At 43.9% G+C, this 19762-nt stretch overlaps 1 protein-coding gene across 3 annotated transcripts in view; it reads right to left on the reverse strand.

Annotated features, from left to right (window-relative positions):
• Window positions 1-10131, reverse strand: part of Ptger3 (prostaglandin E receptor 3) — a 76723-nt gene extending 66592 nt beyond the window's left edge. For 2 of the 3 annotated variants that reach the window (XM_052178856.1, XM_052178857.1), the window contains exon 1: window positions 9107-10054. In XM_052178856.1, the coding sequence (XP_052034816.1) occupies window positions 9107-9934 (828 nt within the window). In that variant the 5' untranslated portion in view covers window positions 9935-10054. Of the gene's footprint in view, window positions 1-9106 lie in introns of all 3 variants that reach the window. The other variant, XM_052178858.1, reaches the window with a different exon arrangement.
• Between the last annotated feature and the right edge of the window lie 9631 nt (window positions 10132-19762).

Consider the following 19762-nt stretch of genomic DNA (forward strand, 5'->3'; position numbering starts at 1 on the left):
CTAAGAATGTGTGCACTTCCTAGTTCTTAGATACAATTACTACAAAATCTTAAACTTAATATTTTGATCTGTCTTTTTTTTTAGTCATCGGCTTGTTTGTTTTTATTATCAGTTGGTTTTCCTGGGCTTGGCACACTGAGAACTTTAAGACTCCTCCCTGCTGTCTTCCTCCTCTTCCTCCTCTTTCTTCTTCTTCTCCCTCTTCCTCCTCCCCCTCTTCTTTCTTCATTTTCTTCTTTTTGGAAAGTTGATTTTTCTGAATTAAAGCATCCAAGTTCCTCTATGTCTGTCCCATGTATTGAAATGCCAGGTAGGGAGGGATTCACTAACCCTGCAGCAGCAATTTCATATCCACAGTGAGGTTGATTGGCTGACCATTTGTCTAAATGCTGCAGAGACCAAGCTGTCAGTTTTTAAAATGAGATCTTCTAACAATATAAAAAGAGAAAGTTAGCTTTGTTCTATAAGACCAAGGAATAGTATTCAAATCCAAGGGCAGAGGCAGATTCTGATTCAACTGGTTTAGGGCAAAGGAGATTTTTCTGGGAGAAAGAACAACCCAGGATGACCTGGGCCTGCCAAGCCTGCCCTTGTCCTCCCAGCTTGACTCTAGCTCCTTCCCCTTGTCTCTCTCAGCTTCCTTTATCTGTAGCTCATTATCTGTGATCTACAACTATTGATACCCACTACTTGGGAAGGTGGTCGTAAGACATTAGGAAATGACTATGTACAAACCTTACTTTGTACAATGCTCAGGTCCGAGAACTTTCATTTTATTCTTGAAAAGCAGCAAACACTCTTTAAGGAAAGGTATTCAGACAAAGCTTGATTTTCACCAAGAATATTCCAGAGAGAGATCAAAGAGTTGTTTTACTTTACTGCATGGTCTTCCTGAGTTCTGGAATTTTATGTGAATCCCTTAGTTTACAAGGAGGCAACACAACTTACTCAGGAAGCCGTGGGAATTCTTATTCCTAACTCCACAGCTACTTGCCAAGGTTCGGCCCACTTCCATCCAACTTGACTGCAGCAAGCCTTGACATTCCGTCACTTGTTTTCCTGCTGCCACCCTCCCTATCACCAATGCTGTGCCAAGCAACTTTTTTCTCATATTTTTCAGAAATCCTTGAGAAGTAAGAGGTTCCTCTAACTGGTGCATTTTCTTTATCATTGGACCCAAGAGCTCTGTCAGTTCTCAGATCACTTAATTCAAAGCTCTGTCGGGCTGCTGGTTATGCTGGATTACTGGAATAGGTGTAGCTGTCTACCCAAAGCTCTGTGAAGGAAAATGAAGCTACTTTTACCATAATGGCCACGTACAGGCTGGGCAGGATTCATACTCAAACACCACAATGTCTTCACATGGAATACAACATGATAATGCCTCCCAACTGTGCAGCTGCCTAACCCTTGCATGTGTGAACCAGTCTCATGGCTGGGTGTTACCAGAACCATCAGTGTGGGAGGATGGTAAGTGTTTAGTAAATACTTAGAGAGCAACTGGGTAAGAGAACATGCAGTTGTATCTATTTACACACGGGCTTCAGCACTTCTCCCTCAGACATGCACCAGATGTCCTTGCCATGAAACCCACACTGATCTGCAGCAGGGACACACTTATCTGTTCAGTGCCACAGGAAGTCAGAACCAACAAGTCTGGTTGGGACTGAGGGAGGAGCAACAAGATAAGGGGACTTCCGAGAAGTGACAAAGGAAACAGATGAGTGCTTTTGTGAGCCCTCTCTATTGCACCCTGGCCTAGAGGGTACAGTGGATCGCTATGGGTGTGAGGCTAGGGGGTGAGATCTCTTTGATCTGCCAGGAGGCTGGCCCAGGTAAAACAGCAGGCATCCAGGAGTTCCCAGGGAGTTCCACACACCAAGACAGTTGATATTTTGAGAATTCCCATCAAGGCATTGTCTTGTGTAATACATCTCTCGTTCTCAACTTGAAAAAGGTACCTCTTCCCCTGCCCCCCCCCCAAATCTTTCTAATTCTTTCTTTTTCTCTCCTTTCTTTTCTTCTCTTATTTTCTTCTGATGGAGTTTTTGTTATGATTTTTTGACAAAGCCTATTTTTTTTTTCTCCCTTAGCTCAGGCTGGTTTGGAACTTACAGTAACCCCCTTGCTTGTTCCCAAGTGCTTGGATCTCAGGTGTGAGCCAAGATATCTGCTTCAAGTTTTCATGACTCACCCAGTAACAATATATCCATAACTGTGAAATTTATTCAGTGTTTAGAAAGGCACGTGAAAGATGACAATCATATGAAATCTACATTTAGGAAATATTGCAGAAACAACAGAGGATGATTATCGACTTATTTATTTATTTATTTATTTATTTATTTATTTATTTATTTTCCAAGACAAAGTTTTTATATGTAGCCTTGGTTGTCCTGGAACTTGATCTGTAGACCAGGCTGGCCTGAAACTCAGAGACCTGCCTCTCTCTGTCTACCAAGTGCTAGAATTGCACGCATGCACCACAACTACACTACATGAGAGAGTATATTTTTAAAACTGCACTTTTCCCCCAATAATAACTGCTGAATATATTGGGTTTCCAACTCTGACTTGACCCACATTTTATGACATGGCTTTTGCCTAAATAAATAACCACTTTTCTTTCTTCTTGCAGAATTGTGTGGTAAATGGTCAAGTTTCCATCTGCCCCCATCTTTAATTCTTAGATTTTTTAGTCATTCAGATAACTAACTGCCAAAGTGTACATCGCTGAAGCAGTGTGCCGACTTTGAGTAAGTGCCGAAACTCATCCTTGAGAATCCTGGGGAATTCTGTCATCTGGGGAATATCTGAGGACACCACAAAATGTACTATCTCCACTCCACGGTTAATACCATGTGCTGTAAGTGCCTGGTCAGCACAAGAAACAGTAAAACTCAAGCTCCCCACACGTGGTTTGATTTAAGACTTATACAAATTCAGTTCTGGGTTTTGAGTCAGAGACTCAGTTTGGCCCTGCTGTCTGTGATTATTTGTACAGCTAACTCTACAGGCTCCCTCTATATGGAATCTGCAGAAGAACCTGGCCTACATCCTGTAGCCATCCAGGTACACAAAGACAGCACAAACTTCACTGACATCAGCTCTGTGAATGGAAAGAAGCCTTGACAGTAACAAGATGCAGGAGCAGTAGAGGCCCAAGCTCACTTTCCATTCAGAGAAAGATTGCTGAAGTGGGGAATGCTGGCTGTAGATGAGGAGCCCACCAGCTCTCACAAGTGAGGACCAGGTTCCAGAGAACAGGGTCCTGGCTACCCCTGCCCTGCAAGAAGGAGAAGTGGAACCCAGCAAGCTTAACAGAAAAGGAGCTGCCTCCTGACAGTTGTCCAGGGATAAGAGAACGAAAGTGGCTGGCAGTCCTGCATATGTAGAGAGGAAAGAGATGATGAACTACAGCTTCCAAGAGAGGAACACGTGTGCATGTAATTTGGTGCTTTTCTTGCTTTTGTCTCCTTTTAGAAATGTTGGACTCTTCACCACATGTTCTGGCTTGTTTTGCCAGTGAAGCTGTATAACATGACTTGCCTCTTTTCAGTTTTGTACAAGACAAAACATAATGTCCTATAAGTCAGAAGATAAGGGTCCCCCAGTGAGGCATTGTGGCAGTGTTTCTTTATGAAGGAAAGCAACCAGCCTGCCAGGCTCAGAAGGAAAGCTGCAAGCCCTGCATGCCTGCTATTTTCACATGCACGTACCTTGCTTTGCATTACAATCCTGTGAAATGGACTGGCATTTTTAATCCCTGTTTTATGGTAAAAAGAAAATTATAAAAATAAAATAGTCCCACAGGAGCCAAGCACTTGCCTGAACTCAGCTGAGGACAGAGCATGAAACTAAGATGAGAGAAGAGAGGCTCTTCTAATGGCAGCCTCTCAGAGGCTGCCTTAGAAACTCAAGAAGGACTGTGGAGTGCTGGGGGTGGGGGTGGGGTGAATGCTAAGTGGAAAAACAGAGAGCACAGGTTCAAAATGAAGGCAGCAGCACTCTTGGGTCACAGTTCTCAAGCTCTCCGTGTGTCCCTCACTGAAGAAGCTATACACTGCCTATCTGCCACATCTTGAGAGAATGAACCTGCATAGAGAGAATGCATGTACCTGCATTATTGTGATACACTTAGGAGGAGAACTCATGAAAACTCCCCTTCCCACCTGTATTTATAAAGGTCTGAATCTCTGAGGGAAAGTGGGAGTTTCTGGAAACCCTCAGGAGTCATTGCTGCTTAGAAAAAAGTCCAAGTTGCCCACTTACCTCCATGCTGAGGAACTGTGGGAGATGGAGGAGGCAGCTATGGGCTTCAGAGTTAGGATGGAGACATAAAGTGGAACCCTGCATGGTTATAAAACTCTGCTGAGAGTATGGATGGCTTCCTTCTGTCCTGGGGGGCCAGTTTGGACTGCAAGGGAAGCTAAGCTCTAGATGGTTCCACAATACCCTGCAGCACTACGAGGCAGCCACAAGCTGTTATAAATGTTTGCCGTGCGTGTTTCTGAGTTTTTGTCCTGTGTGGTTAACCTTTGCAATTTTTCAACTGAGAAAGGACAGTGGCTCACCGTTCTGCTATTCTGTAGATCATCTGACTCCCTTCAACTGCTCAAGAAGAAGTGAATTACTTGAATCCTCACAAACCCCAAATTCAAATGTCTACATCTTTTAGTTAAGATTTATCTCATTAATCTTTAGTTATAATGGCCTCCAGTGGTTTTATTCAAAGCATCTGCTCCCACTTATATACTCAGCCCTGTCAGTAACAGCATAGACCAACCTCCCTTGTCCAGGTTTTAAACATGGATCCACTGAACGGTGATTCTCTCAAATGAAAGCACTCTGAGAACACTATCCCCGCAGAAAGGGATTGCACATTTGAGGGCACATGGCGTCCTATGTGTGCTTAAGGCTAGGATTCCCTGCCTCCAGGCAACGCAAGTAACAAGCAAACCACAACACAAACTGAAAGTAAAGTCAGAGGTAGATATCCTGGGCTGTAACTCTGGCTCTAATAGGATACAAGCTCAGGCTTGAATGTTGGTGTTGTGGGTGCTGCTGACAGCCTTAGAGGACTCATCTAAATGAGGGGGACAGCTCGTGAAGCCGTGCAACGGCACATAAGACTTCATCAAGGCAGCAAACTCTTCATTTCCCTACCCAGTCTTCCTACTCACTCTATCCTAACAACAAACTGACCTAAAGTGGCAGCCAGCCTCACCATTTTCTAGCTTGTATACATCCACACACTAGAGACTAACAATCTGTTCTCTCAGTCTTCATACAGATGGTTCTGCTGTCTGCCACCCCAGGCAGGAGGTGGGGGGGGGGGAAGAGTTCTCCATTCTGTCATTAGGAGACTAACTAGTAAAGTTGGGATCTGAAGTGATATAGCATATGTATCCTTCTGATTCACTGTGTACACTGTCCTCACTGGCTGGGATTCCAGATACGTTGAAGTCAGTCATGAGGTTAAGCCAAGCCATGGAATCTCTTTCAGGTGGGCTTTTTCTCTGAAAGTTAAAGGCATGACTGCCAGCCTATCTTGTACCATGGTTTTTCAGCTGTTCCACTCAGAAGTGTGGAAGTCCTATTGCTCTGAAAATTTTTTTTCTTTTGTGTGCTTGCATTTGCCTGTATGTATGTCTGTGTAGGATGTGCATGCCTGGTATTCATAGATGTCAGAAAAGAATGTTGCATCCCCTGGTACTGGAGTTGCAGTTCAGAGCTGTCTTGTAGGTACTAGAAACCAAACCCAGATCCTCTGCAAGAGCAGCCAGTGCTCTTGATTGCTGAGCCGTCTCGCCAGCTCCTCTTAGACTGCTTTTTTCTAAGTCTATGTAGAGTTCAAATCATAGCTTATGGCCCTCTGTTCTATCACTAGTGCTCAGAATAAGAAAGAAAGAAAAAACAGAGGGAGGAAGGAGAAAAACCAAACTGTATTATATTAAAACAAACTACAAATGTAATGAATTATGAATACCATCATCGTATAAAACAAGTTATAGCCAAATCTTCCTAAGGTGCATATTTGAATTGTAATTTCCCCTTGAGCACCTTTCCAAGGAAGACAGGAGTTGCAGGCAGAGCTAGTGAGGGATTGGACAATACTTTAACATGTCGTACAATTATATTGTCTCCTAAAATAATCTATCAAGCCTATCTACATGGTGAGTCTTATTAAAGCAAACACCTCTTACACTACATCTCCACTGAAGTATCCCATGTGTCCTACTCATGTGTGGACAATGAGGAGGGACGTGGCTAACTCGGAATTGAGCACAAACTTCCAGGGCTGCTGTGCCCAGTCCCAAGGCTGAAGATGAGCAGCTGCTTGCTCATCAGACCCCGCTTTTCATAGTAGTGAAAGCTTTAACTTTATTGTTCCTTAGTGGCTGCAGTATATCAGTTACATCCACTATTTGGGCCACCAAGCTACGCAAATACAAAAGGTCTTCCTGGCTGTGTCTGAGCAGCATCCTAAGGGCTCCTGTGTTTCAGAATCTGATGATTATGTCAAGTATCTGGACTATGTGAAAGGTACAACACAATCGTAAGTCAGTGGGTTGCTGTCTCAGCTGGCTAATCCCAGTGATATGTTAATTTAAGACCTAATGCTGACTAAACAATGCCCAGCTACCCAGCAGGACCCTTCTTACAGGCTTCATCATCTTGACAGCTTCACATCTTGTAATCAGCAAAGCCTGTAGGAGAGAAAAGCTCCTTGGTGCTCTGCCTGGGAACAAGTGTGGTGGGAAGGGGCAGCAGGGCAGCTGTGCTTTTCTCTATGAGGTGGAACAGGTGTTCCTTCTTTTCTTATGGGTGTAAGAGAATAACTTTTTGTAACAGTAACAATTATGATCAGAGAGACTTCAAAACAAGGTAAATTTACAGCCAAGCAGAATATGAATACTAGATCAGTATCCTATGTTAACTCCTCCAAAGACAGTAGGAAATCTTTTACTCATAGAAAATATGCAAAGACAATTTCTCATGTTGATATTTACAGGTGGAAACAAAGGTCATGGGGTTCTTGTAACCTTCTTACCTACCAAGAAAAGGGCTCTGTTCATGTCTTTCTAGTGGAAATGTCAAGTTTGTACCACCGCTCTTTCTGACAATGTGCTGATAGGCGTTTTGATGGTACACCAAAGAAATTGCAACCATTTTTTTTTAATGTGCCTATTCCTGAACTATGAAGAAGGCTCTGTTGGTAAAGCTCCTGTCACAATATGAGGACTGGAGTTTGGCTCACTTGCACCTAGATAAAGTGTTGGGTAAGTGTAGTGACCACAGCAACCCTGTAATCAGCATGAATGGAAAGCACAGAAGGAGATCCCTGGAGCAAGCTGGCCCGCTTAACTAAGGCAATGAGAGAGCGCTGGGTTTCAGTGATAGAACTTGCCTCATATGTAAGGTGAAACATGATCAAAGAAGACACTTAGCCTCAGCCTCTAGGCCCCACAGGCAAAGGCAGTGAACAGAGCAAGTGCACACCTCCATGTGTGCTCTCTGTCTCAATCACATACACACATACATGCAGAAATAAACAAAAAATGCCTATTTTGATACTAATTATCTCCTCTGACACAGTCTCATGTTGAATTCACTTTGTTTTATGAGAGATTAATGTATAAAGTGTTAGCTAAAATGCAACAAATTGGGATCATCCAAGTGTACAGTTACCCCCATTGTTGTGTTTTACGGGCATCTCTATGCTTTGGATCCTAGGGCGGGACTTCTGACAGTTGTGCTATGTCGGGACACTGTTTGCCTCTAAACCCATGCTGGTTCAGTGAAGTGTTTACTCTGGGAGCTTCATTTCCCTCTGCTTGGCCACCTACACCCCATTCCTCAACCACAGCAGTAAATGTCTAAAATTGGTGCTGGTTCTGGTAAACACGGTGATGACATCAGCCTGTGCTCCAGCTCCTGGAGAACAGTGACCACGCAGTCACTTGTGGTCGGTTAGGTTCCAGCAGCACCATCCTGTCTGTACAACCCCAGACCCCAGACCCACAGGGATCTCTAAGGCTTGTCATACTCGGGGAGGGTGGATAAAGATAAACACAACCGTTCCAAGGGAGATTTAACCTCATGTGGCACATCAATATTATGTCCCTGACCTCACCAAACTGTACATGTAAATGGTTGAGACGATCAGTTTGCTCAGTGCGGTGTGTATGTGTCTGTGTGTGTATGAGGGGGAAGGGGGAGGGGGAAGAGGGAAAGGGGAAGAGGGAGAAGGGGAGGAAGAGGAGAACTGAGTCTACGATGTAATGGTCTCTAACTGTGTTGCACCATGAGGATGCTGCTCTTCACATTACGCCAGGCTGTGTGAGTACTATGTAAGCACCTATTCTTTACTAATTGGCAAACCACACTTATTCACAGAAGTTTCTAGCTTCAAGTGCTACAGAAGAAAACCTCAAAAACACCATGTGAGTGTTGGGGATAGGGAGCATACGGAAGCACGGCTTCCTCTGGGTAGTTCTGTGATGGATAGTATGGAGAGCCAAGGACTGAGAAACACTTACCTCCTATCTCTGGAATTGCATAGATCTTTGATCCACCACCCTTCCCCTCCCCCAGAACTCAGTGATCTTTCTCACCAAAGGGTGATGGTGCTATGGTGTGTATGTGTGTGTGTGGGGGGAGGTGTTACTGAAGAGTCCTCCACACATTACCTCTTGGCTTCCTAGGGCCTGAGGCATCTGTGCCTTCCCGGCCCTCGTAGGAGGGCGGACCTGCCTGGCTCTCAGGTGCCCAACTGTCTGAGCGGGATTAAAAGTAAAACACAGGTTGGGCTAGAGTTGTCATCATATCTCCACTCATAACGCAGAGGGCAAATGTCAGTCTGCACTGTCTTGAGCCATGTCTGCCCACCTCTATATCCAGACTGTTCACATCTTCTCAAGCGCCTGGCAAGTCCGGGCCGACCCGACTGGCTCTTGCAAGCTCCGCAAGCAGCTGAGGCGCTTGGCGGGAGGCTGCAACCCCGGACCCAGGAGCGGCAGGAACTCGGGGTGCGAGTCACTTGCAGAAAGTTTCCCTCCTTTTACTGCTCGCTACAAACGCCCCCACTCTACCAACTACTTACCAATAGCGGCGACCAGCAGACGGACAGCACACACATGATCCCCATGAGCTGGATGGCGGTCTCCGTGGTGATCCGACCCCACTGGGCGCTCGACTGCGAGGTGGCAGCTTTGGCCCGGCAGCGGGACACCAGGGCTTTGATGGTCGCCAGGTTGCAGGCAAAGGTCACCACCAGAGCCAGCAAGCCCAGGCAGGCAAAGGCGGAGGCAAAGGCCACGCTGCCCGGCTCGCGCGCAGCGTCTGTCTCATTGCCCGCCGGCCCGGTACTGATGAAGCACCACGTGCCCGGCCACTGCACGCTGTAGCGGCCCACGCCCAGCACTGGCAGCAGCGCGAAGGCGAGCACAGACAGCCACACGCCCAGCAGTACCGCGCGCGTGGCGCGAGTCTTCATGTGGCTGGCATACCAGTGCGGCGCTCGGATGGCCAGGGCGCGCTCCACGGCCATGGCGCTGGCCACCAGGAGCGAGGACAGCCCGAACACTGTCATGGCCAGCCCGAAGAAGGTGCACAGACGCCCCGATGGGTCGAGCTGCTCCCAGCTTCGCTGCGACAGGTACACGAGGATGACCACCGGGCTGGTCAGGAGCTGCCCCACTAAGTCTGTGAGCGCCAGCCAGCCAATGCACAGTAGGAAAGACTTCTTGCGCTTGCTCTCGCGGCGCCGGTAGCTGCGCGACACGAGCAGCATGGCCAGCGCGTTGCCCACGAAGCCAGTGACCATCATGGTGATGGGGAAGGCCACGGACACGGAGCCGCAGCCGTCCGCAGCACTTGACAGGTTGCTGTGCGCTTCGGCGGAGTGGTCCGGCGCCCAGACGCCGGCCATAGTGGCGGGGCCACGGTAGGGCGCACCGGGCCGGAGCCTCCCGGCTCAGCTTCGGGATAGCAGCGGAACGCACTGGGGGACAGCGGGAGCCGGGTCTCTGTTCTCCATCGCACGCTGCCTCCCGCGCTAGGCTGCGGGGACTGGACAGGCGCCGCCCGACGCCGTGCGAGGCTCCTCCCGCGCCTTGGAGCTCGAGGGGCGGTGCCCCGAGTGGGCAGGCGGAGGGCGGTGTCAGCCAGGATCACCTGGCGCTGCGCCCCATAGGTCTGCCTCTCCTGCTCTGGGACTCTGCAATGTGCTCAACAGCCTTCGGGTTACAAGACACCCGAGAAAAGGCGAAATCTGCGTGAATCGCAATGCTGATTACTTCTCATGTTTGGCAGTTATTGTGTCATTGTTTTATATCTGTATGTATGTATGTATATATATATATACCTATATGTATATGTATGTATATATGTGTGTGTATATTATATAATATAATAGTATACAATGTATACATTATATACATAATTTAGGAAATATATTTTATTTTATATAATATTTCTCTATGTAGTATATGATTTAGGATATATATGTGTATGCGTATATATATGCATATATCATATATATATGATACCCACAGCTGGGAAAGAATAGGAATGAGCTTGTGTTTTAAATCTTCCTGAAACTATTGCCTTATTTACTTTGGACCAATTCCAAACTCATATTAGTAAAATATTTTTCTAGGATAATGTCAGTTTAAAAGTGTAAAACCAAGTAAGCTCACAAGTGAAAGTACATACCAAATTCACATTTTCACTGAGTGACATTTCAGTGTAATGATATATTTAAATTTTAAGAGCATTTTGAAATTCATACATCAAAGAAAATATGCCACCCTTTAGTTATATCAGAAATTTTATATTTATTAATAACTAATTTATTTGCTTTACCGTCTTATTTTCCACCCAGCTGTTGTGTGTGTGTGTGTGTGTGTGTGTGCTGTGTGTGTGAGAGTGAGTATGAGTCCTTTTGTATTTACATTGAGGTCAGACTTCAGCGTGGGCTCTCTTCCATGGTACTCTGGTCCTGGTATGGCCTCACACACCCCAGTCCAGCAGCCAGACTTCTTTCTACTCCGGAGTTGGGAATCCCAGCTCAGGTATTCCTTCGAGTGGCTAGCCTTCAATTTACTGGGTCATTTCCCCTGGGCCCTAATGCTTACTGAGAATGCCCACCATGTATTAGCAAAGATGGTTGATCTCTTAACAAAGTTTCAGAAACCCCTCCCTTGTTGAGGCTTTTTTTCCCCAGCCAGAACTTTTTAGCAGCTCACCTTGCAAATAAGTAACTTTTAGGTTCCTTAGGCTGTTTTCCGGATAGTTCTTTTGCTATCTGCCAAGAGTTGACTTAGTTCATCTGAAACGACACTCCCCTCTAGTGGCTAAAATGCTAACATTCATTATCCTGTATTAAAGAGAATATCTTTAAAAAAAAATTTTTTTTTTTAATTCTTAAATCTTTTTTTTACAAGCCAGTCTTTATCCCCCTTCTGGTATGCCTTCTGACTGTTCCACATCCCATACCTCCTAGCCCCACCCGAACCCCCTACCCTGTCTCCAAGAGGATATCCCCACCCCTTCCCAACTCCCTGGGCCTCAAGTCTCTTGAGGGTTCAGGTGCATCTTCTTTCATTGAATCAAGACCAGTCAATACTCTGCTGTATATGTATTGGGGGTCTCATATCATCTGGTGTATGCTGCCTGGTTGATGACTCAGTGTCTGAGCAATCCCAGGGGCCCAGATTAATTGAGACTGTTGGTCTCCTACAGGGTTGCCCTCCTCCACAGCTTCTTCCAGCTTTTCCCTAATTCAACCACAGGGCTCAGCAGCTTCTGTCCATTGGTTGGGTGTAAATATCTGCATCTGAGTCTTTCAGTTGCTGCTTGTTGGGCCTTTTGGAGGGCAGTCATAATAGGCTCCTGTTTGTAAGCACACCTTAGCATCAGTAATAGTGTCAGGCCTTGGGGCCTCCCCTTGAGCTGGATGCCAATTTGGGCTGTTCTTTGGACCTCCTTTCCCTCGGGCTCTTCTCAATTTTTGACCCTGCAGTTCTTTCAGACAGGAACAATTCTGGGTCAGAGTTTTTGACTGTGGGATGGCAACCCTGTCTCTCCACTCGATGCCCTGTGGACTTTCTACTGGAGGTGGACTCTACAAGTTCCCTCTCCCCACTGTAGGGCATTTCATCTAAGGCATTTCACTACCTTTGAGTCCTCCCAGGTCTCTAGTACATTCTAGAGGAGTCCCACACCTCCTACCTCCCGGGGTTGCCCGTTTCCATTCTTTCTGCTGGCCCTCAGGGCTTCAGTCCTGTCCCTCCCCACACCCCCAATACCTGATCATGTTCTCCTTTTCCGCTCATGTATTTTAAGACTTGTCTCTCATTTCCTGAAGCTCACAAATTGGTATAGAATGACTAGTCAATGATCCTCAGGGATCCTGTTCCCTTCCCCCCGTTGCTGGGATTACAAATCTATATCACTAGGCTGATCATTTCCACACGGACTTGAGGGAATGAGTTCAGCCCTGAACTTGCATCTCTGATTAACCAATAAACCAATAAACCAGTGGAGGCTGAAATAAAAGGAATGTATTTTCATGTTTCAAAAGCATTTAAAGCTTATATTCACCTATTGTCACATCTTAAATTCTGCCCTAAAATAATTTTAATATTTATCTCACTTGTATCTTGCTTTTAGATTCAACCACATTTTAATATTTAACCAATGTCTATGAATTTATTTACATTAAACTTCCCTAGGGACTCAGCCCCAGAACCAGATTCACGGTTGCCACTGGTTCTTTTTCATCCTTTGTCTTCAGTAATTTGGTAAGCACTTACTGGCCACCTGGTGTGCCACACAGTCTTAGTCTTAGAGATGCCAACCAACATATTGAAGCCTCTACATGTATCAGATCTATATTTCAACATCAAACTCTTGATTTTCAGAAGCCCCACTGAGGGAAGAAGATGAATCCCAGAGATCTTGTATTTGTGGAATGATTTGCTCTGGAGGTGGCATCCTATAACTTAGTGAAAATTATGCATTGTAGTGACTCTGGGTTGCATTTTTCCCCATGGACCCTTGACTGTCCCTCTGGACAATTCCTGAAGTACATGCCTATTGCTATCTCTGCGTCTTCACTCTCTGATGCCTGCTTTATTTTGTGTTATTCTGTGTTCACTACAGATGGACATTCTCTGTGCTTCTGTAATTTGCTGGTCAGTCAGTGATGAGACCATACTCTCTGGTATGGGTGCTTCTTTCAATTTCCTGATGTGTCTTGAATTGCCCATAGTGGGTAGGCATTCCCTTAGAAGCATCTATGCTGTAGACATATTCAACAGTTCTATGATTTCTATCTGCTCAGCACTTTTTTCTTTTCCGAGGGGTCTCTTCACTTTGGGCACAGTTCAGCTGTGAGACATGGGTCAGGATGGGTTCTTTGGCATCTCTACTGTGGGCCCAGTTGTGAGACTCTTGCTAAACGTGTGGCTTTCTAAGTCTGATTGTGATCACTAACACCTTTTATGTGTAAGGCTGTGACTTCCCTATCCCTGCTTCCCAGAGTATGTTCATGAAGGTTTAGCAGTAGCTTCATTCCAATAACAGCCCTCTGTTCCAGGTTTCCCTTTTTCTTTTTAAATTAATCTCTTTGATTTTAAAAATCTTTTTGAATTCTTTCTACTGAGTTACACTTTAGCAGAATTTGGGCTTTGTTATTTAAAAACTAACATTTATTGAATTCTTCAAAGCAGTGTAATATTAGCATAGAAAGACATTACTATTTTTAAATGTAATGTTTCTTTCTCTTTTTAAAAAATATTTATTTTATTTATATGAGTACATTGTTGCTCTCTTCAGATATACCAGAAGAGGACATTGGATACCATTACAGATGGTTGTAAGCCACCATGTGATTGCTGGGAATTGAATTCAGGACCTCTTGAAGAAGAGCGGTTAGTGCTCTTAACTGCTGAACCATCTCTCCAGCCCCATCATTGCTGTTTTTAGATGTTCTTTCTGTGAAACAAACCACTTGAAGTCAAATTGTGGGTTACTAACTGACAGTCTATGTTCTGCTTGAGACAGCTTTCCAGAATGCTCTAAGTTCTACTTTCTCTGGAGATTTCCAGACAGCTCTGTGTTCTGCTTTGCTCTAGACAGCTTGTTTTGCTATTCTAAAAGCTTTCCGGTTAGCTCAACTCTAGCAGAACAAAAAGGTCAGTCTTTTATTTTACATATCAATTGAGTATTTGCCCCAGGTTCTCTTTTGATTATCCCATGAATCAGCATCTCAAGACCCCAGTTCCTTGATTCTAGGAAGAGAAAGCACAGGTCATAAGATAGCTGGGAGAGGCTATTGCTGGAATTACTATTTTGTCCCTGCTAGGACCTAAATTCAATCTGTCCTAGGCTGACCTTGAACTCAGGCATTTGCTTGAATCTGTATCTTCTTGTCTTTGTATCTTTCTGACAAGCTGGCTGACAGTGCAAGCTGCCTTTGTTTCTTTAGATCTGTGAAGCTCTTTATACATTTTATTTTGCATCCTTATATTTTGCCTAGTTTTGAAATTATATATTTTCAAACTCATGTTTTCAGTGTTCTTTCCCACAGCTTTAAGGGGTATCCTGAAAGTCACATCATTCTACCATTTTGCTGATACATAGCCGTGCCCTCACCTACCACACTTGGCTATCTCTGATTGGTATGGAGTCATTAACCTTGGCAGACAGGGCATTCTTCAAAGTATACATGAAATTATGAAACCTTTTGCCTATACCAACCATCAACACTTGTGGAGGCCCACACCCTGCTGTGTCTGTTCCAGGGGCAGGAAACATGTCATGCCATCCCTTACACATGGCCAAGGAGGACTCAGCAGGTTACTTAATTGTAACCTGTGTATAAGGTAAATAGATGTATCCATATTCATAAGTAATGGAATACACAAGAGAGCGCATATATAGGTAACAGCATCAGAAAAGTGCCCCTGCTTATCACTGCCTGCCAGAAGCCATTAATTGCAAATATAGTGAAAAATTACTTCATATTAGAGGAAACTAACATGATCATTCATGCAATGGTGATTGAGATGTCAGGTGCATATATCATACTGAGAGACCCCCCAACTCAATGTTTTTAGACCTCTAAACTAGCCCAACACAGAGTAACTTGTTTTTCTGCTTTCAGGTTGAGAAAGATAGGCCACCCTATTCTAGTTCCAATGTTTAACTATACAATGCCCCAAGGACGTTTGCTCCAGATAATCTCTAGCCTTCCTTACTTCCTCATTCTGTACTTCCCCATTCAATGCATGTTTTGTCCTCCACCCCTTGCCTTGTGAATTGTGGCCTCCAACCCTAGTCTTGTGATTTTTCCCCTTTAAATACCCCTGACTTCTGTTGCACTGGGTCCTCAGTCCCCTACCCCTGCGTGGGGTATGGCTGTGGAACCCAGAATTCTGGAATAAAGAAATCCTCATGCTATTGCATCGAGAATGTTTCTTCTGAGGCATGGTGTGCTGGGGCACTCTTGGTTTTTGGGATCTTACAATACACTTCATGAGATGAGAAAAAACACATTCTTGTAGCAATATTTCTGAAAACATATAAGCCTAGTTTAATGAGAGAAAGGAAATGACAAACTAAGACTGAAGATTATTGTACAAATACCTGATAAGTATTCTACAAGACCAAGGTCCTGAAAAAAACAAGAAACTATCTCAAATCAGAAAAGAACAAAATGTTTACTGTAGTATCCGTGGTTGGATTCTGGAGTAGAAAGAAGACTCAACTGTAAATTAGCGAAACTTGTAAAACTAAATTTTATTAATAGTTAATATTAATAAAATTTTGTTAGAAGTCAATAGAATTGCTTTGTATAGTTACACATATTCACCTTGGATTTGAATCAACCACCCAGCAGTGCTTCCTGCACCTATGTATACGCTTTTATGGTATTTGCTTTCATAAGCTGCTCCTGGGATGGACCCTAACATAAGAGACACCTGAACCAATATAAGAACCTTTTTGGAATAAGACTTCCATTCTGAGTAAGGGTTGAGTAAAGTTTTAGGTTCCCAATACCTCTCTGAGAACTGACTTTCTACTTGGCAGAGATAGTGTTGTGCCAGGAAACATTTGTGAACTCCAAAAGACCACCAAGGAGCCAATTCTGACACAATCACATTAGGGTTTCTTCATTACAAGCTCCAGCTCCCTGACAACATTGACTCAGCAGAAATGGAATGTGGAGCCCCAAACCTTGTTTCAGGCAAACATTTATAGAGGCAAAAAGGGGTTATCTAGCCTGGCACATATCTGATTGGTGGTGGTGGTGGGCATTATGGCATTTAACACAATTGGCTGGTGCTGGGAGCCAAACCTTAAACTTAACTTCTGTTTCTTTTGATTGGTGGCTGTTATGAAGTAACAGGGGCAGGTTTGTAACCTAGGGACACAGGTCTGTTGTGGAGTAACCTGGAAACTGGTGCTAGGTATGACTTGCTAGTTAACTTGAATTGAACCTTAGGTCAGATTCTCTAAGATGGAGTCTGAACCGGAAAGATCTGGTCTCTCAAGAGCTGTATGGGTAACTGACATCCTATTGGCAAGTTGACAGAAATCTTAGACAAGATAAGTTCCCTACCAAAGGTGAATACCCCAACCAGTGAGAGGATCACTACAAGAAAGGCATGTTCCTAAGGAAGTTCCCTATCCCTAAATCCTGATTGGTGGAATAACTTAGCACAGATGTATGCAGATCAGAGAAAAAGGAGGGAGGTGATTGGAGAATGGATGGGGAGAAGGTTTATGGGACATATGGGGAGGGGGGATCTGGGAAAGGGGAAATCATTTGGAATGTAAACAAAGAATATAGAACATAAAAATATATATATATATATATTTAAAAAAGCCCTATAGGATCTTGACAAAATGTCATGGTTCAGCTCCTGAGCCTGCAATGTGGCCCTGATCAGTTTTGGGGTGTGGTATTAAATAAACCATCTCTATTTGACTGAGATTGGTGTTTGCGTGGTTTGTGTGTGATTCCCGGACCCCAACAATAAATATAAAGGACACTAGACAAGGCTTAGGAAAGTCTGTCTTTGCAACCTTTCTATTATAAAAGATTGGAGTCTTTCCCATTATCTTCATATTCAGTTCGAATGATTGTATTTCTAAGGTGGGTACTAATATATACAGAAGTACAGAAATATATATAGCTCATAGTTTTACACAAGCACGTGTAATTGTCAGTCATCTAGATTCTAATTAAACAAGAGGATCTGTTTTTTTTTGTTTGTTTGTTTTGTTTTTTGAGACAGGGTTTCTCTGTGTAGCCCTGGCTGTCCTGGAACTTAACTCTGTAAACCAGGCTGGCCTCAAACTCAGAAATCCGCCTGCCTCTGCCTCCCAAGTGCTGGGATTAAAGGTGTGAGCCACCACCACCAGGCAAGGGGATCTGTTTGAACTTAATAGCTAACCACTGACTTGATTATTCAAGGATTAACCATTATTTTGATTTCTGCTGGAGTAGCTAAAAAGGTCCTTGAATGTTTGTGTATATTGATTCTTATAGTACGTATGCTAACAGCTCTGAACCTAGACTCATTTGTGTAGGGTACCTATGGACACGCCTGTAGGGGTTTCCTGATTACATTATCTGATAGGGAAGACATAATAATGGGTGGGACAATATACTGAGCCGGGAATTCTGGACTACAAGAAAGGGAACTGCATAGCAGCACACATCATGGCTATCTGCTGATCCTGTTACCTACCTGCTGCTCTGACTGTACATTGAGCTCTTGTGAGCCAAATTAACCTATCCTTTAAAGCTATTGTGAAGGTATCTTATCACAGACAAGACAGTCTATATCCCTAAATAGGTACTTGAATTGGCATAGACTCTTTTGCAGTGTTTAGTAAAACTTAGATCAGGTCAGTAGGTCATTTCTCAAGTCCGTTTTTAATTAAATCATATCAATTGTGACAAGAAATCTGTATTTCACCCTTCCAACTCCAGTTTGTTTTATTTTCTGAAGATAAATAGGTGCATCAATGAAAGGCCTTTCAATCCATTGATCTTTATCATTATTCACAACTTTGAAATACACTTCAGAAGCAAACTCATTTTTTTCCTTCAGATTTTGCTTCTTCTCCCTCTTCTCAGAACCCGTTTCCATGTAGTTAGTTGGACAAGCCCATATTTTCATTAACTTGGGTCGTTATCTCTAGCAATATTGTTTGGCTTTACTGAGAATACTTTTCTCTGTTGTGCTTTTTAAAAAAATATTAATAGAGCATGCAGAACTCTGGGGCTTGCAGTGTAAATTAGTTTAAAGATAGAACACTGCACCATATTACAGCACATTTCAGCCTTTCAACAGCATGGTAGTCATGTATTTTACTAGAACATACAAGCTCTACAGATGTTGTCTTATGCCATTAAAACTGACAAAGGAATATTTTACAGGCTTTGGTCAGAGACCTAGTAGTGAATTCTTTTACCTCTTTAATAGCTGGTATACAACTATTTGTACAATTCTTCATGTTGCACACCTGGCTTGCCTTGCCACACACCATTTGATCTTCTTTCCATTGGAAAAGGGAGGCACATTAGGAAATTTGTAAGAGCACTTGATGATATAGAACCATTCTAAGTGACAAGTGTCAGTATGACCAAATGGAGAAACAAGTGTTTCTTAGGAAGAATTTCACAAGTTTGGGCACTTCCAGTAAGAGGTGGGTTTTGCATTTCCAATTCCTTTACTGATGGAAACACATTAAGTATCATTTATGAAGATTATTAAAGAAAAGGATTACATCACCCTAAAAGCTGAGGTTAACAACACTCCCAGGATGCCACTCAGTCAGCAGAGATCAAGAGTGCTTCTCCCCTGTTCTAAATCCATAGCCCTAGGCCACAGGGTGAAAAACAAGCATGGTGGTTCGAATGAAAATGGTCTCTACCACCTCATGGGAATGGCATTACTGGAGCTGTGGTTTGATAATAACTTAGGGGTGAACTTTGAGGTTTCAGAAGAGGCCCAATGTCTCTCTTGGTGTCTACTGATGAGATGTAGACCTCTTGGCTTCTCCAGCACCATGTGTGCCTTGTGCTGCCATGCTAATGCAGGAAACCTCTTAACTTGTAAGCCAGTCAGTCCCAACTATGGGAAGCTGAGGCAGAAGCACCATGGATCCAGGCCTCGCCTGAATTTTTTATCAAAAAATCGGGAATTTCATGGTAGCCAGGGAAGTAGTATAATGGTTAGTCTTTCTTGTCAGCCTGATACGGTATAGAGAGTCACTGGGTAAGAGAAGAACTGAAGAACTGCCCACATCTATATTACCTACAGTCATGTCCATGATTGATGTGAGAGGGTACAGACCACTGTAGATGAAACTCTAGTAAAGTAGGCCTGGGCAGTATAAAAGAAGGTATCTGATCATGTGATCAACGGGCTAGACTGCTAGCAAGCAGTATCCTTCATGACTCCTGCTAGATTTACTTGGCTGTAAGGTCATAGACTAGCAAGCAATCCTGCCTGCATGGATGGAATGTGACTTGAATGCACAGGATTGAGTAAGGTCTCTTTGTCTTGTCCTCTAAGTTGTTCAGAATGTTTTAATCATAGCAACAGAGATCAATATGGAGTCATTTTTCTTCAGCAGTTTGGCTATTGGTAGGTTGCCTATGCTTATGTGGGCAGCACTAACTGGATTCTGAGTTAGAGAGGACATGAAGGTAGAAGGGGCTCATGTTAGCAGG

The sequence above is a fragment of the Apodemus sylvaticus genome, chromosome 4, assembly GCF_947179515.1.
Source record: "Apodemus sylvaticus chromosome 4, mApoSyl1.1, whole genome shotgun sequence".
In the NCBI taxonomy this organism is placed as follows: domain Eukaryota; kingdom Metazoa; phylum Chordata; class Mammalia; order Rodentia; family Muridae; genus Apodemus; species Apodemus sylvaticus.